Source organism: Nicotiana sylvestris, chromosome 1 (genome assembly GCF_000393655.2).
Source record: "Nicotiana sylvestris chromosome 1, ASM39365v2, whole genome shotgun sequence".
Lineage (NCBI taxonomy): Eukaryota > Viridiplantae > Streptophyta > Magnoliopsida > Solanales > Solanaceae > Nicotiana > Nicotiana sylvestris.
Genome location: NC_091057.1, coordinates 156,949,669 through 156,975,738, shown reverse-complemented (window position 1 = coordinate 156,975,738; position 26,070 = coordinate 156,949,669). Strand labels below are relative to the sequence as shown.

Below are 26,070 nucleotides of genomic sequence, written 5' to 3'. Positions count from 1 at the left end.
ATAATAATAATAATAATAATAATAATAATAATAATAATAATAATAATAATAGTGCAATTTGCTTCTTCTAGCCCTTCTAAAAAGTAAATTTATTATTTTCCTAAAATATAATTTTTTTCCTTCTTGTATAGGATTATAATTTCTTACACAATAATTGTTAAGTTCATTAATCCAATACTTGGCGACTTCCATGGGTTATTCGACATGCTAAAATTATCTAAAGTCGATACTTCTTTCACTATTTGTAATATATGTCTATTTGTGCATGTTTGATCTTCTATATATTTTTGAGATAGCAAACATATTAAAACCGCAAAAAATTTATAGGTTGTGAAACACAAATAGCTGAACTCTAAACAGTTATGTGCTAATTTGCAACTTAGAATTGTTATATTTAATTTACAGAAAGGGTCCTGAAATATTTTGTTTGATGTCTCTAATACTTTATTCTCTTATGTTGTTTGGCGCGACACTTTATAGACAAAATTGTTATTTACTATTTTTCTCAAAATATTTTTTAATATTTTACCTTATAAAAGAAACACTACCATTTAGGAAGAAATTTTATCTCCCATGGTAACAATACATCATTAATACTCTGAAATATATTAAATTAAAAGAGAGAATTTTATTTGTTTATTTACAAGAGTTGTTCAGAACTTTGGATTGCTTATTTATTTTTTTAAATGGAATTAAATTGCACATGCGAATCTCCTAAAAAGATGGTTAGAATTAACTTATTCTAGTAACTACAAAGAAATATGAACTTATTTTTGTCTCATAATAATAAGAAGGAGTCCTTCACTAACTGTAATTACAATAAAACAAATTAGCAAATTATGTTTAGAAAAGATTTACGTAAAATCGTTTACAAATGTTTTAGAAATATAACCAATAATTTATCTATTTTATATTTTTTTGCAGGATACATATTATAAATTCAATGCACAAATAAATAATATAAAAAATAAAAATAATAAGGTCCTTAAAAATGTTGATTTAACCTTTTTATCACTCACTAAAAAATTCCATAGTCGACGAAAAAGTCATTTTCTATTTTCTTAAATATTAAATAAGTATAATCTTATACAAAACATATATAGGCTATTTTGGTAAGAATATGCTAGAAATAAATAGAAGTCTAAATAAATACGTTATTTAGTGTCACGATTCAAAAGTATCTTTAATTAAGAAGATACGAAACAATATCATGCAAATAATTAATAAAAGGAGTTTTTACTATAAAGTCGACAGTGATAAAGTTTAATACAATTCGTTTACAAAAGTTTTAGAAATAAAATCAATCTAATTAATTTATTTTATATTTTTCTAAATAATACATATTATAAATTCAATGCACAAACAAATAATATAAAAGTAAAAATGATAAGGTCCTTAGAAATGTTGATTGAAATTTTTCGATTCACTAAAAGATTCCACAATGACAAAAATGTCATTTGTTATTTTGCTTAGACATTAAATTAGTATAATCTTATACAAAAATATATAGGCTATTTTGGTAAGAAGTATGCTGAAAATATAAGTCTAAATAAATATGTCATTTAGTGTCACGATTAAAAGTACTTTAATTAAAGAGATACGAAATAATATCATACAAATAATTAATAATAGGAGTTTTTATCATAAAGCCACCAATGATAAAGTTTATCAAATAATACTTTACAACAATTTATTCTTCTTGTATACTATATTTTTTACTTATTGACGATGACATGCGCATGCAAAGCACATACACAAGGGGTATAAAATTTAACGGCAAACAATTTAGCAACTGTTTAATGACGAAGTTCGTAACTAATAGTCCATTTCGCCAAGCTTCTAAAATCACCTTATTTTGAGAAGTGTTTTTTTCAAAAGTATTTTTTAAAAAGTACTTTGGTGAGAAGTAGTTTGCATTTGGCTAATTAATTTGAAAAGTACTTTTGATCAGTAATTAGTGTTTGGCCAAGCTTTGAAAAACTCCTTCTAAGTGTATTTTTTTCAAAAGTGTTTCTAAGAAAAGTGCTTTTGGAGAGAAGTTACTTTTTTCTGTTTCTCAAAAACTGCTTTTGCTTCTCCTCAAAAACACTTTTTTTCCTTCCAAAAGCTTGACCAAACACTTTAGTTTTTGGCCCAAACAACTCAGTTTTTGATCAAAAGTGTTTTTGACCTAAAAAAAAGCTTGGTCAAATAGGCTATAAGTCCAAATTTTTTATGTAGTATTTGTTATCAAAAGAGGTACGCGTTTTAATCACGCAGAATGCGCGTACCCTTAAACTAGTTATGAAAATGAAGTAATATTGTTACGCGTACTTACTTGACCATTTGGTCAAAACCTCATTCATTGCTTGCTACCTTAAAATAAAGTGCAAAAGTATAGCACTAATTAATTAGGGCCTTTACGATAGAATTTGTTTTCAAAACTTTGCCAAAAAATCAAACCAAAAATATTTTTAGATTTAAGGATTTTCTAGAGAAACCCGTGCGGAAAAGTAAAAGCAATACTACTACAAACGGGAGAGTATGGGATATGATGGATCCCAACAAACAGACATGGCTGAAGTCACCAAAATATTAACCGTGCGATTCTTGCCGTCTTCAATCTTCTACACACTTCCTCGCCATATTGCAATAAAATAATTCCCATAAATAATAAAAAAATATCTGGATAAAAAAAGAAGAGCTAGAAATAAAATCTCTGTGTGGCCAAAGAGATTGATCAAAGGTTAATTAGCTACAGCTTAAAAAAAAGTTCGAAGTACAATGATCTCATTCGGGCTCCATGTATAAATAAAGAAACTTTAAATCCAAAAACAGTGCTAGTTGCAAATTAAAAGATTATTCAATTATAATCAAGGATAAATTTTTATTCAAAATAATGTGCATATATATATATATATTGAAATTTTTTGTACTATTTTATATATGATAAAATTTGGAAATAAAGATACTTACACTAGTAATACAAAAAATAGATTATTTAAAAACAAAATGGATATTACAGTGCATAAGCGCATAATTTTTTTAAATTATATTATTGGTGAATATATGCACAATCCATTAATAATAATAATAAAATAAAATAAAAGAAAGAAATCAGTGGTAACCACTCATTTATGCACACGTGTGATAATGAAAATCCAACGGCCAAATTTTTCCACAAGGACATTATTGTCCCCATAAAACCAAACCCTTATCACCTCCCAAAACAACGCGGACCTTACGAACTTTCCACGACGCTTCTGTTTACCGTTTCATCTCTGTACTCTATATCAGGTACGGCCATTTCCTCTCACTACTTCCATAATAGTTTTTCTTTATTCTTTGTGTGTGTGTGTATAGAACTTTTAGGGTTTGACTCGTATTTTTTTGATACAGCTTTGTGAAAATCGGTGCAGCTTTTAAGGCGTTGACCGTTTTGGATCACCTCCGGATTTGAATAATCCGACTATCAGGTCAGTGTTTCCGATTGAATTATCGCTTAATTTGGTGGTTATTTTGCTTTGATTTGTTTTTCTCTTATTTAGATCTGGAGTTTGTTTTAGATCTATGCCTTAATGAATGAATTTTGAGCTGTTTGAGATCTATGGATGTACCTGAGCTAAAGCATGAAATTTTCACTTAGATCTACGGATATGTCGGTGCTAAAATCTTAAATTTTCAACATTTTCTTAGATCCTTGTATATTTGTGTGCTTAAACGCATGGATTGTGAGTTGGTTTTGGATCTGTGGATATTTTTGTGCCACAAGCTTTGGTTTCTGTTTTTTTTTTTTTCGTTTCGTGAGATTCTAATGTAAGTTTGTGCTCTTTCCCCTCAACCAGTGATTAGCAAAAGATTACCTTAATGGTAATAAACAAAAAAAGAAATTGTTTTCTTTTGAAAAGGTTTATGGATTTGAGTTTCTGTACCTAGATTCTATTAGGTAACCTTTTTTGTGAATAAAAGAAAGAGTTGATTCCATTCAAGCAGTTGCTCTGTTTGTTTTTGTTTCCTTTTGAACCCTAGTTAAAAGTTCTAAGGTACTTTGGTTATAGTTTTGTTTTCCTTAACTCTTTATAAATGGATTATTGAGAATAGAGTGGATTTGTTGGGTGAGGCTGCAGCCATATGTTCATAGAAAGGAGAGATGGTTGGCATCTCCCCAACGGGTAGAGGAACAGCCATCGGGGCTTTCCCTGTTACCAGACTCATCCTCTAGATATGCTAGGTCCGTCTGTGTGGTTTGCAGCTTCTCTTTCGTTTAGCAAGAGTTCTTTTTGTAGTTGTGGCATGTACCTCTTGCTGCATAATCATAATTTTATAGTTTGTTTACTGTTATAATGAGAAGTTTGCTAGAATATTTGCTCCATATACAAGGGGAATCTTCTTTAAGTTATGGGGTGTGATTTCCTGGGTAAAAGCTAAAACTTGGTTTACTGAATGTGTAATTTTATTAACCTTTTTCTCTGCTTTCTGTGCAGTTTATTTATATCCAAATGAGTTTCCCACAGGAACCACACCGCCCTTCTCTCCGATTTGGAAATCCTTTCAAAATGATATTACCCAAGGGCTCATACTTGTCTCCTAGGCTTCTTGCTTTGTTGAATGCTTTTGAGGGGACATTAGCAGGGAGGCTTAAGAGTCTTAAGCCTGGAGGCAAGGAAGATATCCTTAGCCTATCATGGATGAAACAAGCAATAAGCACACTTTGTGCAATTCATACAGATGTGAAAACTCTTATTACTGATCTTGAGCTTCCTGTATCTGACTGGGATGAGAAGTGGGTTGATGTCTACTTGAACAATAGTTTGAAGATGCTGGATATGTGCATTGCCTACAGCTCTGAGATATCCAGGCTTAGCCAGGGCCACCTTTATCTTCAATGCGGCTTACACAACTTGGATGGCTCCTCAACACAGTTCATGAAGGCTCGTTCTTCGTTGGACGGATGGAAGCATCATATTAATTCAAAGAACCACAGACTGGAGAATTGCTTTGCCATCTTGGACAGCCTCACCGAATCACTGAACCTACCCAAGATCAAGAATTCTGCGAAAGGGAAGGTTCTGATGCAGGCAATGTACGGAGTGAGGGTTGTAACTGTTTTCATATGTAGCATCTTTGCTGTTGCATTCTCAGGTTCCGCGAAGAAATTGAAGGATCTTCATGTTCATGAGACTTGCTTGTGGACTGAAGCTTTTGTTGATCTTCATGATTTTATTAGTGGGGAGATCAGGAGCATATATTCCGGAGGCAAGTTCACAGCATTGAAGGAGCTTGAAGCAGTGGATGTAAGCGTGAAGAAGTTATACCCAGTCATACAGGATGGAATAGACCCTATTGACTCAGAACAGTTGGAACTTCTAACTTCAGATCTGACTAAAAAGTCAGAAAAACTTTCGGAAGGACTAGATCTCCTAACAAAGGAGACGGATAAGTTCTTTCAGATCCTTCTAACCGGACGTGATGCTTTGCTTTGTAACCTTAGAGTTGGTAGTGCAGTCATTAAACCAGTGCAACCAAACAACAATTTACATAAACAAATGGTGAAGTGACTGTTAGGAAAAAGGGAGTCTTTTGTGTATACACATGGGTGTGGGTGCGTGTGTCGATGTGGAGTTTTGTGCTTTCTGGTTAAATATGATGTACTGCTAAGAAGTGCAATATATAATAATTATTGTGATAAAGGTTGTTTATCGTTGCTATATACTTGTTTTATGGTGGTGGATATATATCTGTACTTTTATACTATGTCTATGATGTATAAAAATGGTTTATGGTTCACTTTAAAGTTGTCATCCCTGCTAACAGATCAATTTATAACTTTTCTGCTGTCTTTTGTTTTCTGGAGCTACATCTGTTTTCTTTTTGTGTGTGTTCAATCTTGAAATAATGTTGGGTAAGGGTCAATACCGTCAGTGGATCCATGTCTTTAGGTTAAGGGGCATTGCGGTATGGAGAAAATTTTCTGACTTGTGATTATGCAAGTGGGTTGTTGGATAGACGTGTTTCCGACGTTAAAGACAGCTAATTCCAACGTGGTGACGAGAAAACAAAGGAAAAGAAAAGAACTAAAGTACAATTTCGTGAAGAAAAAATATGGTCAGAGATGGCGCAAAGAGCGGGGGAATTGACTAGTTTCCAACTCCATTTACATCACTATTCTTAGACCAAATACGTAGACGGTTCTTCAAACTGTAAAAATTGTACGGTGCTCCCTATTTGATCGCCCCTATTTAATATATACCTATTTTTTAAATTTTTTTTAACTTGTACCCACTTTTTAAATAACTTCAGTCCCCTTTCTTCTCCTCCTCCTTCGTTTTCTTCTTCTGTTGTTGGTGCAGATTATTTTTTAGGTAAAATTTCTTTTAAGTTGTTGGTGCATAAAAGTTAAAACTTTCTTTTGTACCTTTATATGATTAAAAAAGAAATTATTTTCCATAGTTCCTTTTGTAAGTGGAAACTATCAAGATAACATTGTTAAGTGACGACGTCTTTACATTTTAATCGTATTACGGAGCTCATTATTTGTTCTCGCAATCAGGGATGATTAATTTGCATTTATTTACTTCTTTTTTGGGGTTGTTTTGATAAATATTATTAAGGTGAAAGTTGTTTCTTGTAAAGCTAAATTGAGTATGTTAGCACATAAAAATTCTTGAGCCCAATGCTGAGATTTTACCCCAAAGATTTTAACAAACTAGCAAGTTGTTTGATGGATGGTATCCTATTCTAAAGCTAGCTTCCAAATAACTTCAGTTCTAGAGCTGAAGTTCGACAATTACAAAACAAAAACTTCAGCTCTAGAGCTGAAGTTCGACAGTTACAAAAACAAAAACTTCAGCTCTAGCGCTGAAGTTCGCCAGTTACAAACAAAAACTTCAGCTCTAGAGCTGAAGTTTGACAGTTACAAAACAAAAACTTCAGCTCTAGAGCTGAAGTTCGACAGTTACAAAACAAAAACTTCAGCTCTAGAGCTGAAGCTTACAAACAAAAAGCCAGTTACAAACAAAAACTTCAGCTCTAGAGCTGAAGTTTGACAATTACAAAACAAAAACTTCAGCTCTAGAGCTGAGCTTACAAACAAAAACTTCAGCTCTAGAGCTGAAGTTCGCCAGTTACAAACAAAAACTTCAACTCTAGAGCTGAAGTTCGACAGTTACAAAAAAAACACTTCAGCTCTAGAGTTGAACTTCAGGCCCGACTACTATAATGCTGAAGTTTTGCGTGATTGCATTTGCTACTTCAGCCCCGTATGCTGAAGTTATGCGAAAAAGCGGGTACACTTGCAATTTTTTGCAAATTGGGCACAAGTTAAAACGTGGCACAAAAATCGAGTATAGATACAAATGCCTCATTTAAACTTAGGCCCACATTTTGGCAAAATCCCAAAAACACCCCAATTGATGATTTTGAGCCAAAATCCCAAAACTTGGGAATTATATACATGTTTTTTCAAAATAAAGTTGGAAAATATGTTTTGAAAACGTATGTCCAAACACATTTTCATCTTCAAACCAAACTTCACCCAAATCAAATTTCAAAACAAATTTGGAATCTATGTCTAAACGCTAGCTTAGACTCCAGTTTTTATTTTGGGACTTTTAAAATTTGTTGAAATAAAGTTTGTATAATTTAAAATTTACATAATATATACTCAATAAAAATATTTAGAAAGAGTGGGAAGAATTCGTAAAGAAATCTGTTTTGACTTTTCAAGTGCCAACAAGTAACAACAGTGTATATTAATGAAGGTAGAGATGATAATAGTTGAAATAACTCTTCTCTTTTCTTATAATGTTAGTTTTTGGTAGGTGGCTTGGGTTATTTAACTTATCCCTTTGAATTATGAGACGAGTAACATATTTACTTGTCGTAAGAATTAAACATAGCACACCAACCGCTGGCAATAGCAAATGTCATACACTGGCTAGTCCAATTCATGATTTATCAGTGGCCACCTAATGAAGATAGATCCCTCTAGTTTATTATTAATTGCTAGTACTACTATATTGGATGGATTAATAAGTGGGGTCTAATATATGCAAGTTGGAGCCATCCCTCTCCGAGATATAGTACACAAACTCAGAGATAAGGTCCTAGAAGTTGTAATTTCATCTTAGGATTGATGTCATTTTTAATATTAGGTTGCCATCCTCTTATTGATGATGTTTTTCTTTTAAAAAGAAGGTTCTCTTGTTAATGGGAAAATGGTAAGAGTGGAAATGGAATATTAGTTTGGCTCAATAGTTAGGAGAAGCATGAATGGGGTTAAGTCCATTGTTCTACTTTCAATTCTATGGGTAGACCAAAAAACCAAAACAAAGATTTCTTGCACTAGTTGAACAAAATGAGGTTATCAATGGCCAACTTGACTGGATAAAAAACAATTTTTTTTCCAACTGCTCAGAGTTTCCAAGAATAAAATATCAGAGTCTTCAAAGAAAATATGTAGAACAACCAACCATATGTACGTAATTACTCAAAATATTCCAATTCCAAGCTGCCACGATATAAATATATATACTTGGCGAGGAATGATTAATTTGATACATTGAAAAGTCAATGTGATAATAGGCTATTAAGGTAGACCATAGTTTCCTACGCTATTAGCAATTTTCCTTGATAACCTTTTCTAGAACATTCTTACTTTAATTGTTGGAAATTTTTTGATAGTATATTGAAGTTAGAAAGAGCATTAAAAGGTTGAAAGTTGCATTATTGTGCAAAACATATCAGGGGATCCTACCAAGCAGCCGTCTACTTTTCATCTGACTCGAATAATACATTACTAGCTGAGTTCAATATGAAAATAATTAACTACTTCGGGTGTGTTTTGTATAACGAAAAATATTTTCCGTAGAAAAAATGTTTCCAAAAAAATATTTTCTTGAAAAACAAGTAATAATCTTATTTAATTTTTGGTGTTTGGTACGCAACTTAAGGAAAATAACTTCTCAAGAGTATTCATAAATACTTTAGATACAATAAACATGAAACCGTAAACTTTCGAACCAACAACATTCCGAACCCACAAATTTCACAAACTTCCGATCTGCTAAACTTTTAAAACCGCGAACTTTCGAACCCGTAAACTTCCAAACATATAAACCTCCGAACTCATAACTTTGGAACTTGTAAAATTTTGAACCTGTAAACCGAAAGATGAAAAAACTAAAACTGAAAATATATAAAAATTATTTATTCCGGGTAAAACTTATTTTTTGTGCGAGGTGAGGGGGTGAGGGCAGTGAAGTGGGGTGGGTGGTGCAGAAAAAAGAAAAAATAGAAATTTAAAAATTACAAAAAAAGTAAAAGTAAAACTTTTTTTGTGGGGTGGAGGGTGCACGGTGGGTGCGGGGGGTTAGATGGTAGGGAGGGTGGGTGGTGCAGAAAAACGAAAAAATAAAATTCAAAATTATAAGAAAAAAGTAAAAAAAAAAGCCTTTTTGCGGGGGATAGCAAGATGGGTGATGACGGAAAAAAAGTTGAAATTTAAAAAAAAAAAGCATTTTTGGGAGGGGGAGGTAGGATGGAGTTGGATGGGCGGGTGTGGGGGTGAGTTGGTGAGGGTGGGGAATAGGGTGGGAAAGTTGAAAAGAAGTTTTGGTAAATATTTTTCCCTTCTCTTGGTAAGGAAAATATTTTCCTACAATTGAAGGAAAATGAGTTCATAAGGAAAATGTTTTCCAAAACATTTAAGCCAATCAAACAGGGAAAAATTGGAAAATATTTTCCGAAAAATGTTTTCCTTTATACCAAACACGCCCTTCATTCGTTCAATTTTACTTGTCTACTATACTAAAAATATATTATCACTTTTACTTGTTTATTTTAGCAAATTAAGAAAAAAAAAACTTTTCCCTCCTACTTTATCCTTATTATTAACTATTCACTCCCCGAATTATTTTTCAAAACTTTTTAAAATGGTATTATTAGTATAAGTTAAATTGTAATATTCATACTTTATATTTTTTAAAGGTAGTGCAAAATCAAAAATTGATAACTAAAAATGAACGGAGGAAAGAGCTAATAAGGTAACCAAGTTAGGCATGCTTTCACAATAGAGCTGGCATAGGACCATAACTGCTTGTTTGGATGGTTGTTACGTATCGCTTCATAATGTATCGTTTCGTACTGTATCGTTCGATAAATATAATATTTGGATAGATTGTATCGTTTGTCATCGTTTCATTATACCACGCACCATCAATATGAAGAATAAACTTGCAATATTATAAAAAAAAAAACTATGATACATGATAAAATTAATATATATCAAGGTATGGTAAATAATAAAATAAAATTATTTAATAATAATGAAGGGCGAGATTGAGAGAAAAAGACAGGGTAACGACGCGACCATATCAAATTGGTCGTTACATAAAATGGCACATTTCATCGTTACGTAACGACAGATTTAACGATACGATACAATAAAATTTAAGTAACAATCAAAACAAACATCGTATTTAACATAACAATACGATATAATACAATAGGTAACAATCATCCAAACAAGCTGTAAGTGCATCTAGTATTGAAATAGTGAAGGCAAGTGTATCAATTATTTTGGAGTCGAATAATATATATATATACATATTTTAAAAATTTAAAAACATGAAATTACTTATATAGAGACTCTAAAAAAAATTAACCTTTTTTTTCCTGGTTGCAGTCTTTAAAATATATTTTATCCAACTGAGTAACAAAATGAAATAAGTCATCCGAAATTCCTATCGGAAAAAAAGGTCACCAAATAAAAAAAAAAATTTACTTTGCATGCTACCAAGAAACTTTAGTTTTAGAAAAATCTAATGTAAAAGTAGTATGGTAAAAAATTTGGGAAGACTATTCCACAAAGAAAAGAAAGGAAAAAGAGGCAAAAATCGACAAGTCAATTTCCTTGACGGAATAAGGGAAAAACAACAACAAAATAGTCCCGTTCATAAGTTCACACTTCACACACGTCCTTCCCCAAAATTTTCTCTGGAAAAATTGCTGAAAAGAGAAAGGAAAGTAAAAGAAAAGGAAAAAACAAAAGAAAAACAAGAAAGAAGGTCACCACTCAGAGAAATGTCAAAAGTGCTCTTCACATCTTTTTCTTGAAAGGCCACCGACAGAAATAGGCCCATAAAAATTGTCTTTGGAACTGGGTTTTGCCCAGATTTCAGTTATTTTTTAAGAAAAAGAATTTTCTTACTTCTTTTTGGGTTGATTTTATTATGGAGGCAAGTTCAGGTGATCAAGGTGTTCAAAGTAATTTCAAAGGAATTCCAACTCATGGGGGTCGTTATGTGCAGTATAATGTGTATGGTAATCTTTTTGAAGTTTCCAAAAAGTATGTTCCCCTTAGGCCTGTTGGTCGTGGAGCTTATGGCATCGTTTGGTATGAATAATACTACTACTATCCCTTTTTGAACTTCAAGTTTTTTTTCTTTGGATTAATTCTTCTTTTGTTTTTTTTAATAGTTTAGGTTGTAGTCTATGAGGAGGAACTAAGCTTGACCTATAGTGAACATTGACCTATACAAGTTATCTGTCAAAAGTCTTGTTAATTGATATGCGTGCATGTTGGCCCTGGTGACCATTGTGATTAAAAGAAAGATTGTGTGTTTCTGGGTATCTTTTGGTTTCAAATTTCTTTGATTTGGTCGAATGTGGAAGTTTGTGAACTATCAAGAAAAATTAAAGTGCCTTTGATAAGTTTCTTAGGTTGTGTTTAGTGCTTAGTTATGTGTTTTTTCTTGAGAAAACATAACCGAAAACTATCAGTGCAATTCTTATCGGTCCATCCTAACTGAATAGTTGTGGCACTGTTAAATACTTAAATCTGATATCTAGTCAACTGCTGTAGCTTCTTTAGGTCTAAAGTTTAATTTCAGGAAACTAGGAATACAACGTTTACTACTGCATGACTCAAGTATTTGCACAAGTTTATGGAACAAGCAGTTGCATTTCATTATGCTATCAGTGACCTCTCTAATCAGTCCACTTACTTTGGTGCACATTTAGCTCATAACTAGGCTACTGCTGTAGTTATGAATTACGAGAACTAGTGTGTGAAACTTGGCAGTTATTAGCCAGCTAAGTATCTTGTGAAATTGCTAGTCAGATATTTGAAAACCTAACTAGGTAAATTAGTTACCTGAGTGAACAAAAAGATACGTGATTAGAGATGGTCAAATTGCCGATCCTCCTTACATATTGAACAAAAAGAAGGTCAGAGGTCTCATATTGACTTGTACTAGGCTAGAAGTTTTGGAAGAATAAAATTTTTAAAGGTGTTAATGCAAGAATTGGCTTGAACCTGAAGTAAAATGGAAATGACCTCCTTGATGTGAAGAAAAGTTTCACCACCTGTAATTTGGTCTTAGGACGATGGGCACTTGGCTTGGAAAGTTACTAAGTTTGTGTTAAGAAGAGTGGCGGAGCAGAGATATTCTGACTCCTGATGAAGTTTTCTTATGTTGGTATTTCCTGATACAAAGAAGCCACTAGGTGTCCTATAATGAGTCGGGGGGCTTAAACTTAGAGCTTTTTGCTGCTGAAGATTGGCAAGTATGTTTTTCCCTATGCTGTTTCTTCCTTATTGTCATATAGGGAACTGGCTTTCATGTAACTAATTTTTTTACTTTCACTCTTAGTTTCATTATGTCACAACTATATCTAATTGACGCTCTTTAGATCATTCTGTAATATTCTTGAGAAAAAATTATCACATAATCTGCTAAAATTTTTGTTGTCCAACTAGTAGTAGTTTCCCTCCATGATCACTTTACTCTTAAATATCTATCTTGTGTTCGTAAGTGGAGTCTCGGCAAGAGAAAATAGAAGTTTTTGCCTTTTGCTTTTCCGAGGATCTTATATGTTGTCCTTGTCCTCTATTTAACTTATTTCCTCTGTTTATTTACTATGTGAAGGAAAAATGTGATTTTTTATTTTCCTTCAGTGCTGCTATGAACTTGGAAACACGTGAAGAAGTAGCTATTAAGAAGATTGGCAATGCATTTGATAATAGAATTGATGCGAAAAGGACACTACGAGAGATAAAGCTTCTTCGTCACATGGATCATGACAACGTGAGTATTGCCATTGCTTCACAAATTCAAAGATTGACCCCACTCCTCAGATTGATCCTTTACTTTGTCATGTTAGCTTGCGCATTTACTTGCATGAAAACTGACTTATTTGTTATTATGCTGGTCTTATTCTGTTTGCTGTTCAGTATCGCAACATATAACTTAGTAGTCTTCTTGTCATTGCAGTTTATAGTTTGCTGTTCCCCTAGCCATTTGTAAGGATCAATCCTTGTATATTTCTTTTTGTTTTCTTTGCTCCTTGGTTGTTACTGGTCATAATGAGCTGTTGTTTCCCCTTCCTTTCTATTTCTTGGGGGGAGGGTGGGTAGGTGGAATGGTTGTGAACTGTATCACAAATTACTAGAGTTGGCAGAAAACAGGGTTATGAACCAGAGATGGTTGATCTGAGAGAGATTTGAGGCGTCCAGAGCTACCATCTTTGCTTTGCTGAAATAATTATGTATACCACTTATTACCAAAAGGTGATAGACACCACTCACCAGTAAGAATTGGTAATGATAGTAGTTGTATTCACCTTTTAGATTTGTTTGAACTTTTAGATACCTTGCCTGTATAATTTGGAGAAAAGAAATTGATAGAAGAAGGAACTCCATGGAAATCAGGTTTTTAATGGCAGAGCTTTTCTTGATGGGTAGAAATTGAAGAGGGAAGCTTTTCTCTTGAGTTCTGGCAATGTAGGCGATAAAATTGAAGCCTGATTTCTCTGGAAAAAAAAGTGAAGCATGCTGGATCCTATATCTATCTCCTCCTGCCTTCAGTTGAAGCCGAGAGGTAAAGGAAGGGAAGATGTCTCGAGGGTCGTTACTTTTTATAGATAGTTAGCTGTAAAAAGAATAGTAGAAATTCCTTAGAGTACAGTTTTAGGTAAATAATGCTTTCAGAATTCCTTAGTAATGGTTAACCCTTTGCCAAGAGTTCCTGGTGTAAACTGTCTTTTGATTTTTATGTAAACTCTATTACTGATTTCATACACTCCCTGCAAGCTTAAAGAGAGGGAGGATGGATTTTTGGCTGTACATATTTGCTCCTTCTTGGTGCAGTTTAAATGAAATTTCTCACCTTATATTAAAAAACCTCATGACTAAGAGTAAGGTGATCTGTTGACTCCTATGCATAGAATCTGCTGTTAAGAAATTGGAAGCATGTGCATTAATGGTAATTTTTTTTTGATAAGGTAAGGTATGTGCATTTAGGGCAACTAATGCCCCTTACTGTTAAGATGGTCAAATTGCCGATCCTGCTTACATATTTTCTTTCAAGGATAGTTTCTTTCATAAATTCTTTTCTTCGTTTACTTTCCAGTGCATTTGTCTTATCTCTTATGTTAGATATTTTCCTATCTTCTTCAAGAGAATTTTATTTATGGAGTTATTCTTGTATTGCTGGTATTCATATTCTTTTCTTTTCTTCAGAATAATGATTCGACGTATCAGTTTTTTCAGAATGATAACATTTTACCTTTTATAATTACCATAGGTGATTGCCATTAAAGATATTATAAGGCCTCCACAAACTGAGAATTTCAATGATGTCTACATTGTTTCTGAATTGATGGACACTGATCTTCATCAGATAATTCGTTCCAACCAACAGTTGACTGATGATCACTGTCGGGTAAGCTAGACTTTCTTATGGTTTACTGATAACTCCATTTTATGTCATTTAATTAAAATTTAAAGCAAAGGGACACCTGGTCAAGTATGATGTTCAAGTAAAAATGAGAAACCATTACTCAACCAATCAACAAGGAATAGGTGACCCGTCTATAATTTCCTTTAACATAATGAATTCCCATGTAGCTGGTATAATTGGTTTCTGGATTGTTTTGTATCAAAGACTTGAACATAAAGTGATCTTTGGGTTACAAAGATGGTACTATTTGGCCTTGCTTTTGCTGTTTCTTATATCCACTACATTTAATAATCACTCCTGCTGACTTGGTATTTTAAAATTGTTTATTTTTTTTGTAATTCAACCCCCCCCCCCCCCAAATTCCGGATTTAAGAGTCCAGCTTAAAAATGTTGTTGGATGATTTTTTGAGATTCTGCAATTTGTACTTTTACGTCTGGTAATTCCTCCATATAACTCTCTCTGTCCCAAAATTTTTGCACAATTTTGATCTGCAAAGGTCAAATTGGGCTTTGGTCACAGCTACTTTAGGACAGAAATTCAAATATTTTCGGAAGAAATGACAAAAATAATAAACTGCTTGGAAAATTCTATCATGTAGAAGTTTGAAAGTCAACATGAATATAATTTTAGGGAGAGTAGCAAACAATCAAAAACTTTTTTTTTTTTTTGAAAACAGTAGTATTTAGAGATTTTGATTACAAGTAAGAATCAATTCATAGAAAGGCTCTATTGGTGGAGTAAAGTTTAATATCCACATAAAATCCAGCATTAATAATACAATGTTTGGTTACTACTTTTGCTTTCCTCATAAATAATACTTGCATAAGTTAAGGATAGAATGTGAAATAAGAATGTGGGTAATAGTAAATAAACGTTTATTTTTCTTAAAAGGTAAACACATGTTAAATTATAACATTGTATACTAACTTGTAACATATCAAGCCAAACATCCAAGTATCCAACAACAAGCTATACCTGCATTACTAATCTCTGGATAGCTTGTCTCTAGCTTGATATATACGCTGTTATATTAGATCCCCAGGTAATAAGGATAGTCCAACTTAATTCCAGCTCAAGAAAAGAAAAAGTTAACAAGGATTGTCCAAATATCTATTTCGTGTCAGGGGTTTCAATCTTAAGAAAATCTATGGTATCGTTCTGTTCCAGTATAGGATGTAAAAGAAGAGAGTTGTTTGCTTGATAATCTGAAGGAGGTGGAAGACAACTTTTTGGAAGTATATGAATAATGTATAACCCTTTCTCTCCATGTTATATTGTTTTTACTTGGCAAGCATACAAGCAGTAAACTAATAGTATATAAACTCCAATTAGGTAGTGATATTCACTGCATCCACATGACACTCAATGTGAAATTTGTCCATGCCAAAAACTACACTTGTTCACACATCAGGCTTATAGAGCACTGCTTTGTATGATATTACAAAACAATCCACTGTAAGGCCAAGTTGTGAAGAGAAGGTTAAACAATTTTATGATTATTCAGAATTGAATGTGCAGAAGTCAGAAGGTTTTTTGCTGTTATTAACCGATAAAAAAAAGGTTGGAAACTTTTGTTCCCTAAACATGACAGGATGAGCAGTCATGAGTCATCTTAGTTATCCGAGTAACTGTGCTTGTCCAGATCTGTAATCTGGTCTCAATTTACTACTGTTTATAGCTACAATTGTGCGTGCCTATATTGCCTTAAAGAGGTCTATTTCTTTAGGATATATCTACGTTTTCCATATTGTGTACTTCCTGTACATGACTGGCCTTCTCCTTGTTGCTTTTTGTAGTATTTCCTATACCAAATATTACGAGGACTCAAGTACATTCACTCTGCCAACGTCCTGCATCGTGATCTAAAACCTAGCAATTTGCTTCTCAATGCGAATTGTGACCTTAAAGTTGGAGATTTTGGGCTTGCAAGGACAACATCTGAGACAGATTTCATGACGGAGTATGTCGTAACGCGGTGGTATCGGGCACCGGAGTTGCTCCTAAATTGTTCAGAATATACAGCAGCAATTGATATCTGGTCAGTAGGTTGCATACTGGGTGAGATGATGACAAGACAACCTCTCTTTCCCGGCAAGGACTATGTTCACCAGTTGAGACTTATCACAGAGGTAAATATGCATTATGTGTGCTTGTCTACCTTCAATGCCTATCCTGACAGATTCCATAAGTTTAAAACAGCAATGATGAATAATAACTGCTCTCTATAATGCTTTAACATGATCTGTGGCCTATCCAAGTGTATTTTGCTTCGAAATTTCTTCAGCTACCTGTTTATTTAGTTGTTAATTACTTAATTTGCACAAAAAGAGGTTCACTTTTGGTAATTTAGTCAGTTCAATCCTGATATGGTCCCTTTACTTGTTTAAAATAGCTCATAGGATCACCTGATGATGCCAGTCTTGGATTTCTCCGGAGTGATAATGCTCGGAGATATGTTAGACAGCTCCCCCAGTATCCAAGACAACAATTTGCTGCTAGATTCCCCAATTCATCTCCTGGAGCTGTTGATTTGCTTGAAAAAATGCTTGTCTTTGATCCAAGCAGGCGTGTTACAGGTAAAGACAATTCATTAGAACTTTCTTTGAGTCAATTCTAGCTCATAATTCTATATTTAGAAACAAAGTTTTATGCTGAAACTGATTTTGCCATTGCTAATTCTCTTTATGATCTTTTGCAGTTGATCAAGCGCTCTGCCACCCCTACTTGGCGCCTCTTCATGATATCAATGAGGAGCCCATTTGTCCTAAGCCTTTCAGTTTTGACTTTGAGCAGCCATCTTTCACTGAAGAAAATATCAAGGAACTCATCTGGAGGGAATCCGTGAAATTTAATCCAGATCCAACTCACTGAGAGACACGCTGTTTTACAATTTATGCAGTTAAGAGTTCGGTGACATAACTTTGTAGAATACTGTATCAAACTTTGTAATGTTCCCCAGTAAAAATATAACAAATGCAGTGGAGGTGAGGTGAGTTCACGGCTCTGATATTAGCTTATGTTAGATTTGTTCTATTAATCTTTCAAGGTGATCAATGCTGTACAAAGGAGCTAAAACCAAACTTGAATGGCAGTCCATGATCAGAACATTTCCAAGTACCAATTCCATCTTGACACCAGATTCTTCTCTGAGTGGTAGGACTAGGAAATCCTGAGTGATTACAGCTTGTTATCCTGAAAATTTGACCTATTGCTTTCAAGTAGTTTGACGGTAGATGTATGTATTTTTTAGTTTGGATGCCCTGTGTGATTGTAGATCTGTATGCCTATAAACAAGCACCTAGTTTTCTTGATTGGCTAATTGTTCTTTCTCAGCTAAAGTGAGAATTTGCTATCTGGCATGTGTCGATAACAATTCCTGCTTGGTGCCATGTGCTTATGGTTTGTCTCTATTAGATGTGTTTATCATGTTGAAGGGTGGAACCATTATTTGTAGCATAAAATTGAGTGGGAATTCTATAAGTAGCCATGAAAAGAACTGATAGTTCGCTAAAATTATAAAACTGGTACATGAAAGGAAAGCTTATCAGTAATTCAATCTATAAGAACATCTTCGCATCTCTATGTTATCTATGGGTAAATTTTCTGTAGGAAAATCACACATCCTACTCTTTTTTGGACCCTGATAAGCCAGCAACTGACAAGGTGGAGGTTGCACATTGCTGCTAATTCCTTCAATATTAGTGCAAGTCCATGGATATTTCTTGGCCTTCTTTGCTAAACCAATTGTCACATTGGACATGCAGATTCCAGTGAAAGGATCCCCGGACATCCCCTCCAGCTGGGCGGCCATTGACACGTTCTCAGCCACCACATCCCGGTAATTGATCCCTTTTATCTCTGGTAAGGCTTTAGGATCCCAATGAGTGTCAGCGTGTGAACCATAGTTGCCTGTCATCCAAAATACCCATTTCATGGTGTGCAGTTTCATCCCCTTGACATATACATCTTTGACGAAGCCGCCTCGTCCCACGGCTGTCTTTATCCTTACCCCTGATTCTGTGTTGATGGCTGTAATGTCTTGAACTCTCACATCTTGAATTCCACCTGACATTTCACTTCCTAATGCTATTGCTGCACTGTAAGGTGAAATGCAAGTGAGACGTCTGATGATCAGATGACTTGTTGGCATTCCATATTTTATACCAAATTCATCCCAGCCACTTTTGACTGCTACACAGTCATCTCCGGATACAATGTAGTTGTCCTCTAGTCTTGTATTTGTGCAAGAATCTGAAAATTTGGAGAATAAGAAAAGTTGACTAAATGAATCAGCTTCATTGGCTTCTTTTATTAAAATGCTTTTAGAAAAAAAGAAAAGAAAAAAAAACCTGGGTCGATTCCATCAGTGTTTGGGGATGTTACAGGTGCTAAAATAGTGAGTCCTTGGATAATGATATTGCTGGAATTTCAGAAGTATGAAGATTATGAAAAACTTGAGAAAAAAGTAAACAATCAACATGTTGAATAATGTAGATTTGGCTGATTTACCACCTGCTATAAACGGGATGGATATTCCAAGAAGGAGAGTTGACAAGGGTTAAATTTGATATCTGAATTTTATTAGAATGCATGAGTTCAATCAAGTAAGGTCTTGTGTATTTTAGCTTTTTCCTGTGAAATTGTTGCCACCAGAGAGCACCCTGCCCATCTATTGTCCCATTCTCACCTAATCATGCAGAAAAGACAAGTATCTTTTTTAATGTTAAAAGATAGAACATAAATTTATCATCTTCAAGGTGGATATAGTATGACTTTAGTTACCTGTGATGATGACATCTGTGAGGTTTGTACCAAAAATGAGACTGATATACCTGCCTCCTGGTGCATCCCTTCCATGACCATAGGATGGTAAGGGGTCTATCAGGGGCCACTGGTTTATTTCCTGAACCAATTCAATGGCACTCTTATTAAAAGCAAGAATAACAGGGAAGTTGCTTTGACTACAGAATCATGACTGTTAGGAATGAGAACTTTGAGTTGTCAAGACTTTTTTGACTAGGCTTGGCCCGGCGGCCCTATCGACTGGCGCTTCAAAGGGTGAAACACTCAGTCGTGGTTTGTCGACATATCTTCAATATGTGCCTTTAGTTTTTTGGTTAGAGTAGGGATGGCGCGAGAGCATAGTGTACTGCCCTGAGACTCTTTAATATTTACTTTTTCTTTTTCACAACAAGGTTTCTTGTCTAGTTGAGAACTTTGAAATTCCAATGCAAGAAAATAGATCAAGACTGACATACATATTGTATCATATCTTCTACTCTATTTTATGAAACTCTAGGAAAGATTAGAAAAAGAAAGTGAAGTAGAATTGAAAATATTAGTAGTACCTGAGATGCAAGAAGAACAGCATCCTTGTGAAGAAAAAGAGTGAAATGGCTAGTAAGATTGAAACTACCAGTGAGCCACTGACCAGCAGGGATAACTAGCTGAGCTCCACCATCTGATGCATATTGGCTCAGTTGATTCACTGCTTTCTGAAATGCCTTTGTGTTGAGTGTTTTTCCATCTCCTACTCCTCCAAAATCTTTTATAGATGCACTGTGCTTTCTGCAGTTTATTGCTGAGTATGCTAACTCATAGGAGGACCCTTCAAGAATTCTTGTCTTTCTTCCCTCTGCTCTTTCTATACTTGAAAACACCAGTCCCATAAGGACTAATAGCAACCAATCTGTCTTCACCATCTGCAAGAATATTATAAAACAAGATATGATTTCAATTCCCAACAGAGACAAAAATGCCAAAGCCTTGGTGGACTATGTTAGTTGGTACTTGTAATGATGAGAATTAGCAGGTATTCGGGTTATTAATAAAATAAAAGATATAGCAAGATATGCTTTTTCACATTTTTAGGAAAACCCATAATAGTGAACACAAAAAAAAGAGCAGCCTAGTGCATAAAGCATCTTGCATTCACGCAAGGTACGAGGAAAGACCACACCTCTAGGGTTGTGATATTGACAACCTATTGCTTTTAGGGCTGGAACCTATGACTTATAGGTCACATCGAAACAACTTTGTTGTTGCTTCAAGGTTTCCCTTCATAACAGTAAGCACAATTTACGAAAAACGTATAACTTAAGAAGCAATTATAATGGCATGTTTCTAGAAGTGATGAACATTTTGAAGGTGAAGAATTGCTTTTTAGAGCCAGCATTTGGAGTAAAAGGAGGTAAAATGAATTACAATCTGCACTTTACCATGGAAGAAAGGAGTGAAGTAAATGTTTTGGTAGTTCACTTGAGCTCTACACAACCTCTATATACTTAGCTTGAATATGGTGTATGGAGTTGGTTTGTTGTTTAGTTACAAATATAAACAAGTGGTATATATAGGCAAAGTTTGAAACTATTATAGGTGTGGGTAAAGTTTTACCATACCAACACTTACGTAGGATATAGACTCTATTAGAGACATTTCAAACTTCAATATGATGAATCATGACATGACACAAGAAACTATAAAAGCAAGATATATAATTTTCCACCATGTTAGGTGTATATCGATTACATTTTTCATGTTGTTGGAAAAGTTAGATGGCTGTGGAAGCTAAGCATAAATTTAGCATTTCGAAATTCGAAGTCGCAAAATTAGGGGAAAAAAGTCAAAAGTGGTTTGTTTTTAGTCGTTTCGGTTAGGCAGTAGTTCGCAAGGGTCCCAATAAATTCAACTATTGTTGAAAAATAATCCCTTATTTCAATCTTGTGGGCTCATCTATAACAATATTTGGATATTCTTTTCCTTGGTAAAGTTATTACTATACTTAAAGGAAACATACTTTCTAATAACTGATCGAGTACTAACCTTATAGTGTAGTTCTCACTCCGTTTCAAAAAAATTGGCACTATTACTATTTGGAAAGTTTACAAGGTTGTTCTTTGACCATAGTTTTCTTAAATATTATAAATATTTTAAATTATGAATTATTATGACTTATAATACTCTTTATGTAGTTTCTGAAAATAAAAATTTTATTCTCAGAAACTTGAAGAATCTATGTCCAAATTTACTGTCAAAGTTAAGTGAAGGACCATCTTACTCTGAACTATGCCAATATTTTTGAAACGGAGGGGTAGTAAACATAATAAGTGAGAGGAAACAAGTAATTTTGTACCCCATCAATTGCTCTGCTATGTTTATTTATTAATATCAATAAAAAGTTACATTACATGGGAAGTTGAAAAAGAAACAGACCAAACATGATTTAATTTCCTACAGTACCAAAGACTAATGATTTTTCCAATCAGTTTTCAGATACTCAACAAAGTTAGCAATGTAAGAATCATGCAACTTCCGATCTCCAAAAATAGCAGTAGCTTTTGTTGTTCTTTCCCTAAGCTCTTCACTTTCTGTAGAAATCATGGCGTATGTCAATGTGTTAGATATATCATTTCTAGTAAATGAACCATCTTCTTCATTTCTCTCCACTTCAACACCGAGTCCTTTTTCTACTAGCATTCTTACATTTAGGCCTTGATCATACATTAATGGCAGAAGAACAAGAACATGACCATGTTGCAGACTTTCTGCAACAGAATCCCAGCCTCCATGATTTAGAGTAAACCCAATACAAGGATGTGCTAAAATCTCCTTTTGTGGGGCCCATCCAGTATGCACCACCCCTTTCTCCCCAAAAGTTGTAGGCAAAGGATCTGAATTAATCATCCAACTACTCTTCTGTAGTATCCATATGAATGGTAGCCCAGAGAGCTCAAGCCCATATGCTATTTCATGCACTTGGTCTTTACTCGGTTCCATTTCGCTTCCAAACCCAACGAATAAAACTGACATGGGTTTCTGTTGATCGAGCCATTTGAACATTTCCTGCCATGATATTGATTGATCATCATCTTCGTAATTGAAGCTACAGTTTCTTGATGTTTCAGCGGGTGGTAATAATCCAACAGGAATAGCAGGCTTGTCTATGACTTTATGTACTGCATCCAAATACTCACCATCAAATTCTTGGCAACCTCGTATAGCCATGGCTTGACATGCAAATATTATATCAGCTCCACGTTGAGCATATGACACCCCTGAGGCGTCTTCTTCAAAATATGAAGACATAATCTCTAATGCTTCATACCTTCGGTAACACAAAGTCGACGATGGAATATGCAGCATCTCAGACGCTGGTGAGGTGAAACTTTCAAGCACTGACTTATCTGTAACTGATGCAGCAATTGAGAAACCTACTGCAGCAGCAGGAAAAATACTAAAGTAAATTAAAGGTATATCGTGAGTTTCAGCAAACTCAACTATCCAATATTGGGCGAAATCGACAATAATCCAATCTGGTTTTTTATCTGCAATGAACTTTTGGATTGGTTCTTGGAGAAGATCATAAGCTGCTTTCAAGTACTGGAGTTGTTCTAAATAACTAGGAAGATCAGAAGTAGCTTCAGCATCTTCAGGCAAAAGACTCTTGTCATCAAGAGTTGGCATTGGAAATTCCACTAGTTTTACAAGGTGTGTTAAGTTTGGAGGAACTTTAGGGAGTCTTTTGATATTTCTGGGAGTTTATATGAATGAGATATGAATTCCTCCTACTTTGGCTAAAGATAAGGAGAGATTGAAAAATGGAATAAGGTGACCAAATGCAGACCATGGTAGCATTACTACATGACCATCACTCTTAGACATATTTTTTTGCTAGATATTAGCTCTCTTAATTTCACTATTTGTGTGAATGAAAGAGGATACAACTCTTATATACATGTATAAATAGCATATTTTCCTTAGAAGTTTGGATCATATTGCGTTCAAGAGTGTGGGAATACCAAGAAATTAACCTAGTTCCCATGCATGAATAAAAAAGGTTGCGTTGCCTGCAGATTCAATCACTAGTTGTTTGGGATATTCAAACCAAGTAGTAGTAACAAAATATACAGGTGAAGGAACCAAGACTTGCCAATCCCACTCTCTTTTTTTCTTTCTTCTCCCGACTTTGACATAGGTCATTGGCATATAATGGCATATTGTTACATTGACTCGTTTAAATCGATAGTTTTTCATACATATAGAGGTTTAATTCAATATCAAATCTAAAGATACCTTCAACATGACACTAGTACACTTAAATGCTACAACTAAGTTGTTTTCTCATCACATCAATCTAAAGTCTTGTTTTCAAGGGCACTTCATGAACCGTTTGTCAAGTGGAGGAGATTAAAAAAGAGGGATAGAGACGGTTTTTGTTCCCCCTTATTTGCTGGCAACTGGCAAGCCGGTTCATTCATCTATGTATCTGATTGCGGTTTTATATTTATAAGAAAATCTGATTGCGGTTTGAATCTCCCAAACAAAACTTTGATTAATTTAAAATCAACTGATTGAATGTGCAAGTAAGGCAATCTATTTTGCTACTAATACTGGCAAATAAGAACCATGGGAAGTTGCGTCGTTTCTTTGGTATTTCCTCACTATTTAATGCATGATCCAACTCCAAGCTTCTAAGGAAGATTGGCCAGCTAATATAACAGTTATCAGCCTCTTGGCTTTCACCTGGCTTCATACAAATAGTGTCATTGAGAGAGTATATGTACGAATTTAGCTAAAATAGAACGAAAATGAGAAAGGATGATGTTCATGTAGTAGTAGTGCTACCATGGTTTGTATTTGGTCACCTTATTCCATTTTTCAATCTCTCCATAGCCTTAGCTGAAGTCGGTGGAGTTCATGTCTTATTCATATCCACTCCTAGAAATACCAAAACTTGAAGCCTGCAATTCCAGTTGGATTACTACCACAACTTGAAATTAAACATTATCACCATCAACAAAGAATATATTCAAGTGGCTGGATCAACAAAAGCCCGGGTCAGTTTATTCTTTGGGTTTGGAGCCGAGAGTAAACGTGGAAATGACATCAGGTAGCCACTCTAAAGCGCTACTATTTAGAAATTAGCCAGTGTGTCCTGAATTTCAGTTTTTCAGAAAAAAAAAAATATCCTGAAATGCCTTCAAGTTTAAGATATTTAGTTCAAAATTTTAGGACAGAATAAGTACCGACTAATCTCTAAATAGCATCCTTGAGAATGACTATATGTGCACTTGCCCCAGAATAAAGACCTAATAGATGAAATAGCTTGTGGGCTTGAACTCTCTAGGTTACCATTCATATGGATACTACAGAAGCCCGGTTGGATTTCAGATGAAGTGGATCCACTGCCTGCTAGATTTGGGCTGAGGACAGGGGAGAAAGGGGTGGGGCACATTGGATGGGCCCCACAGATGGAAATTCTGGCACATACTTGTATGGAATTTTTACATTCCTATGCCATATAAGAAACTATATTACCCTAAATGTTTAAGGTTTAATATAGTTACATTTAGTATACCTAATTACCAATTATATACTATTAGTGGTTTTTAAGGGTATTAATTACACTCCTAATTTAATGGTATCGTATATTCCTTCTAATACCACTCGCCCCACGTTTCTCTCTCCAATTCCCACACCTTCACCCACGTTTCCCTCCACACCCACGATTTCTGTATCAAAATCCCATTATTTCTTCCATAGCCAAGGCTTTGAATTCGAATTTAGGTTTTCAAAAGACATTGTTTGTTTGGATTGGATGTAATTGCAAAGAATTGAGAATTCTCTCTACGTCTCTATCTATCTCGCAATCCTAAATTTCAGTAATATAAGAGGAAAGAAAAAGAGAGCAGCAATTCCACCATTAATAGCCATTAAAAAACTTTGGATTCTAATTTGGGTTTTCAAAAATCATTATTTGTTTGGATTAGGTGTTGTTGTAAATAATTGGGAATATGATTTGGAGTTTATATCTCAATTTTGAGGGGTTTTAGTGAAGATTAGACTTGGTTTTGGCTGAATTTCAGATTGAAACTCGAAGAAGAAGAAGACATGACATACATTATATTGCAGAAATTGTAGATAAATTGTAGACTGTTGTTTATTTATTTTTGAGCTTTGTGTTTTTGTGTTAAAAGTTTTGATGGTAGCTTGTTATTCTACTTCGTCTATTTGGAGCTAACTTGTGCAGAGGAGAAGATGTTTTTTAAGTTATACATATTGTTATACCTTTAAATTCAAGAAAGTTGGTTATATTGTATTTAAAGAGGCGTGAATTTGTAGAATAGGCTGAATGTGAGGAATGAGTCAAATAAGACTCACAATGACTTGTTTTCTACATTTAATATACAACAAAACTACATATCATTTGAAAAATCAATATGAAAATACAGAATTTCAATGTTTCTATAAATTATCTACAAATTTTTTTAGGAAGATCTATCCCTTCATCATGTTTTTTTGGATTCCATATTTAGCATAGCAGTTTCATACGGAGTAACAAGAGCATAT

General features: G+C 34.3%; 3 protein-coding genes and 1 pseudogene across 3 annotated transcripts; 2 read left to right on the top strand and 2 right to left on the bottom strand.

Moving 5' to 3' along the window:
- Nucleotides 1-3,162: 3,162 nt before the first annotated feature.
- LOC104218958 (protein BPS1, chloroplastic-like) lies at nucleotides 3,163-5,687 on the top strand. Its single transcript, XM_009769585.2, has 3 exons — nucleotides 3,163-3,276; nucleotides 3,379-3,455; nucleotides 4,464-5,687. Exon 3 carries the CDS (start codon nucleotides 4,479-4,481, stop codon nucleotides 5,535-5,537), a length of 1,059 nt encoding a protein of 352 aa, XP_009767887.1. The 5' UTR covers nucleotides 3,163-3,276; nucleotides 3,379-3,455; nucleotides 4,464-4,478; the 3' UTR covers nucleotides 5,538-5,687.
- Nucleotides 5,688-10,931: 5,244 nt separating this feature from the next.
- Nucleotides 10,932-18,073, top strand: LOC104218957 (mitogen-activated protein kinase homolog MMK2). The gene is made up of 6 exons (XM_009769584.2): nucleotides 10,932-11,374; nucleotides 12,938-13,067; nucleotides 14,565-14,702; nucleotides 16,518-16,850; nucleotides 17,114-17,297; nucleotides 17,420-18,073. Exons 1-6 carry the CDS (start codon nucleotides 11,211-11,213, stop codon nucleotides 17,590-17,592), a joined length of 1,122 nt encoding a protein of 373 aa, XP_009767886.1. The 5' UTR covers nucleotides 10,932-11,210; the 3' UTR covers nucleotides 17,593-18,073.
- A 129-nt stretch (nucleotides 18,074-18,202) lies between these two features.
- On the bottom strand, nucleotides 18,203-21,038 carry LOC104218955 (probable polygalacturonase). Its single transcript, XM_009769581.2, has 6 exons — nucleotides 20,940-21,038; nucleotides 20,070-20,423; nucleotides 19,504-19,624; nucleotides 19,234-19,408; nucleotides 19,071-19,141; nucleotides 18,203-18,972 (listed from the first exon to the last, which is right to left on the bottom strand). The coding sequence occupies exons 1-6, from the start codon at nucleotides 20,940-20,942 to the stop codon at nucleotides 18,266-18,268; spliced, it is 1,431 nt and encodes a 476-aa protein (XP_009767883.1). The 5' UTR covers nucleotides 20,943-21,038; the 3' UTR covers nucleotides 18,203-18,265.
- A 165-nt stretch (nucleotides 21,039-21,203) lies between these two features.
- Nucleotides 21,204-24,478, bottom strand: LOC104218956 (putative UDP-rhamnose:rhamnosyltransferase 1; annotated as a pseudogene).
- Between the last annotated feature and the right edge of the window lie 1,592 nt (nucleotides 24,479-26,070).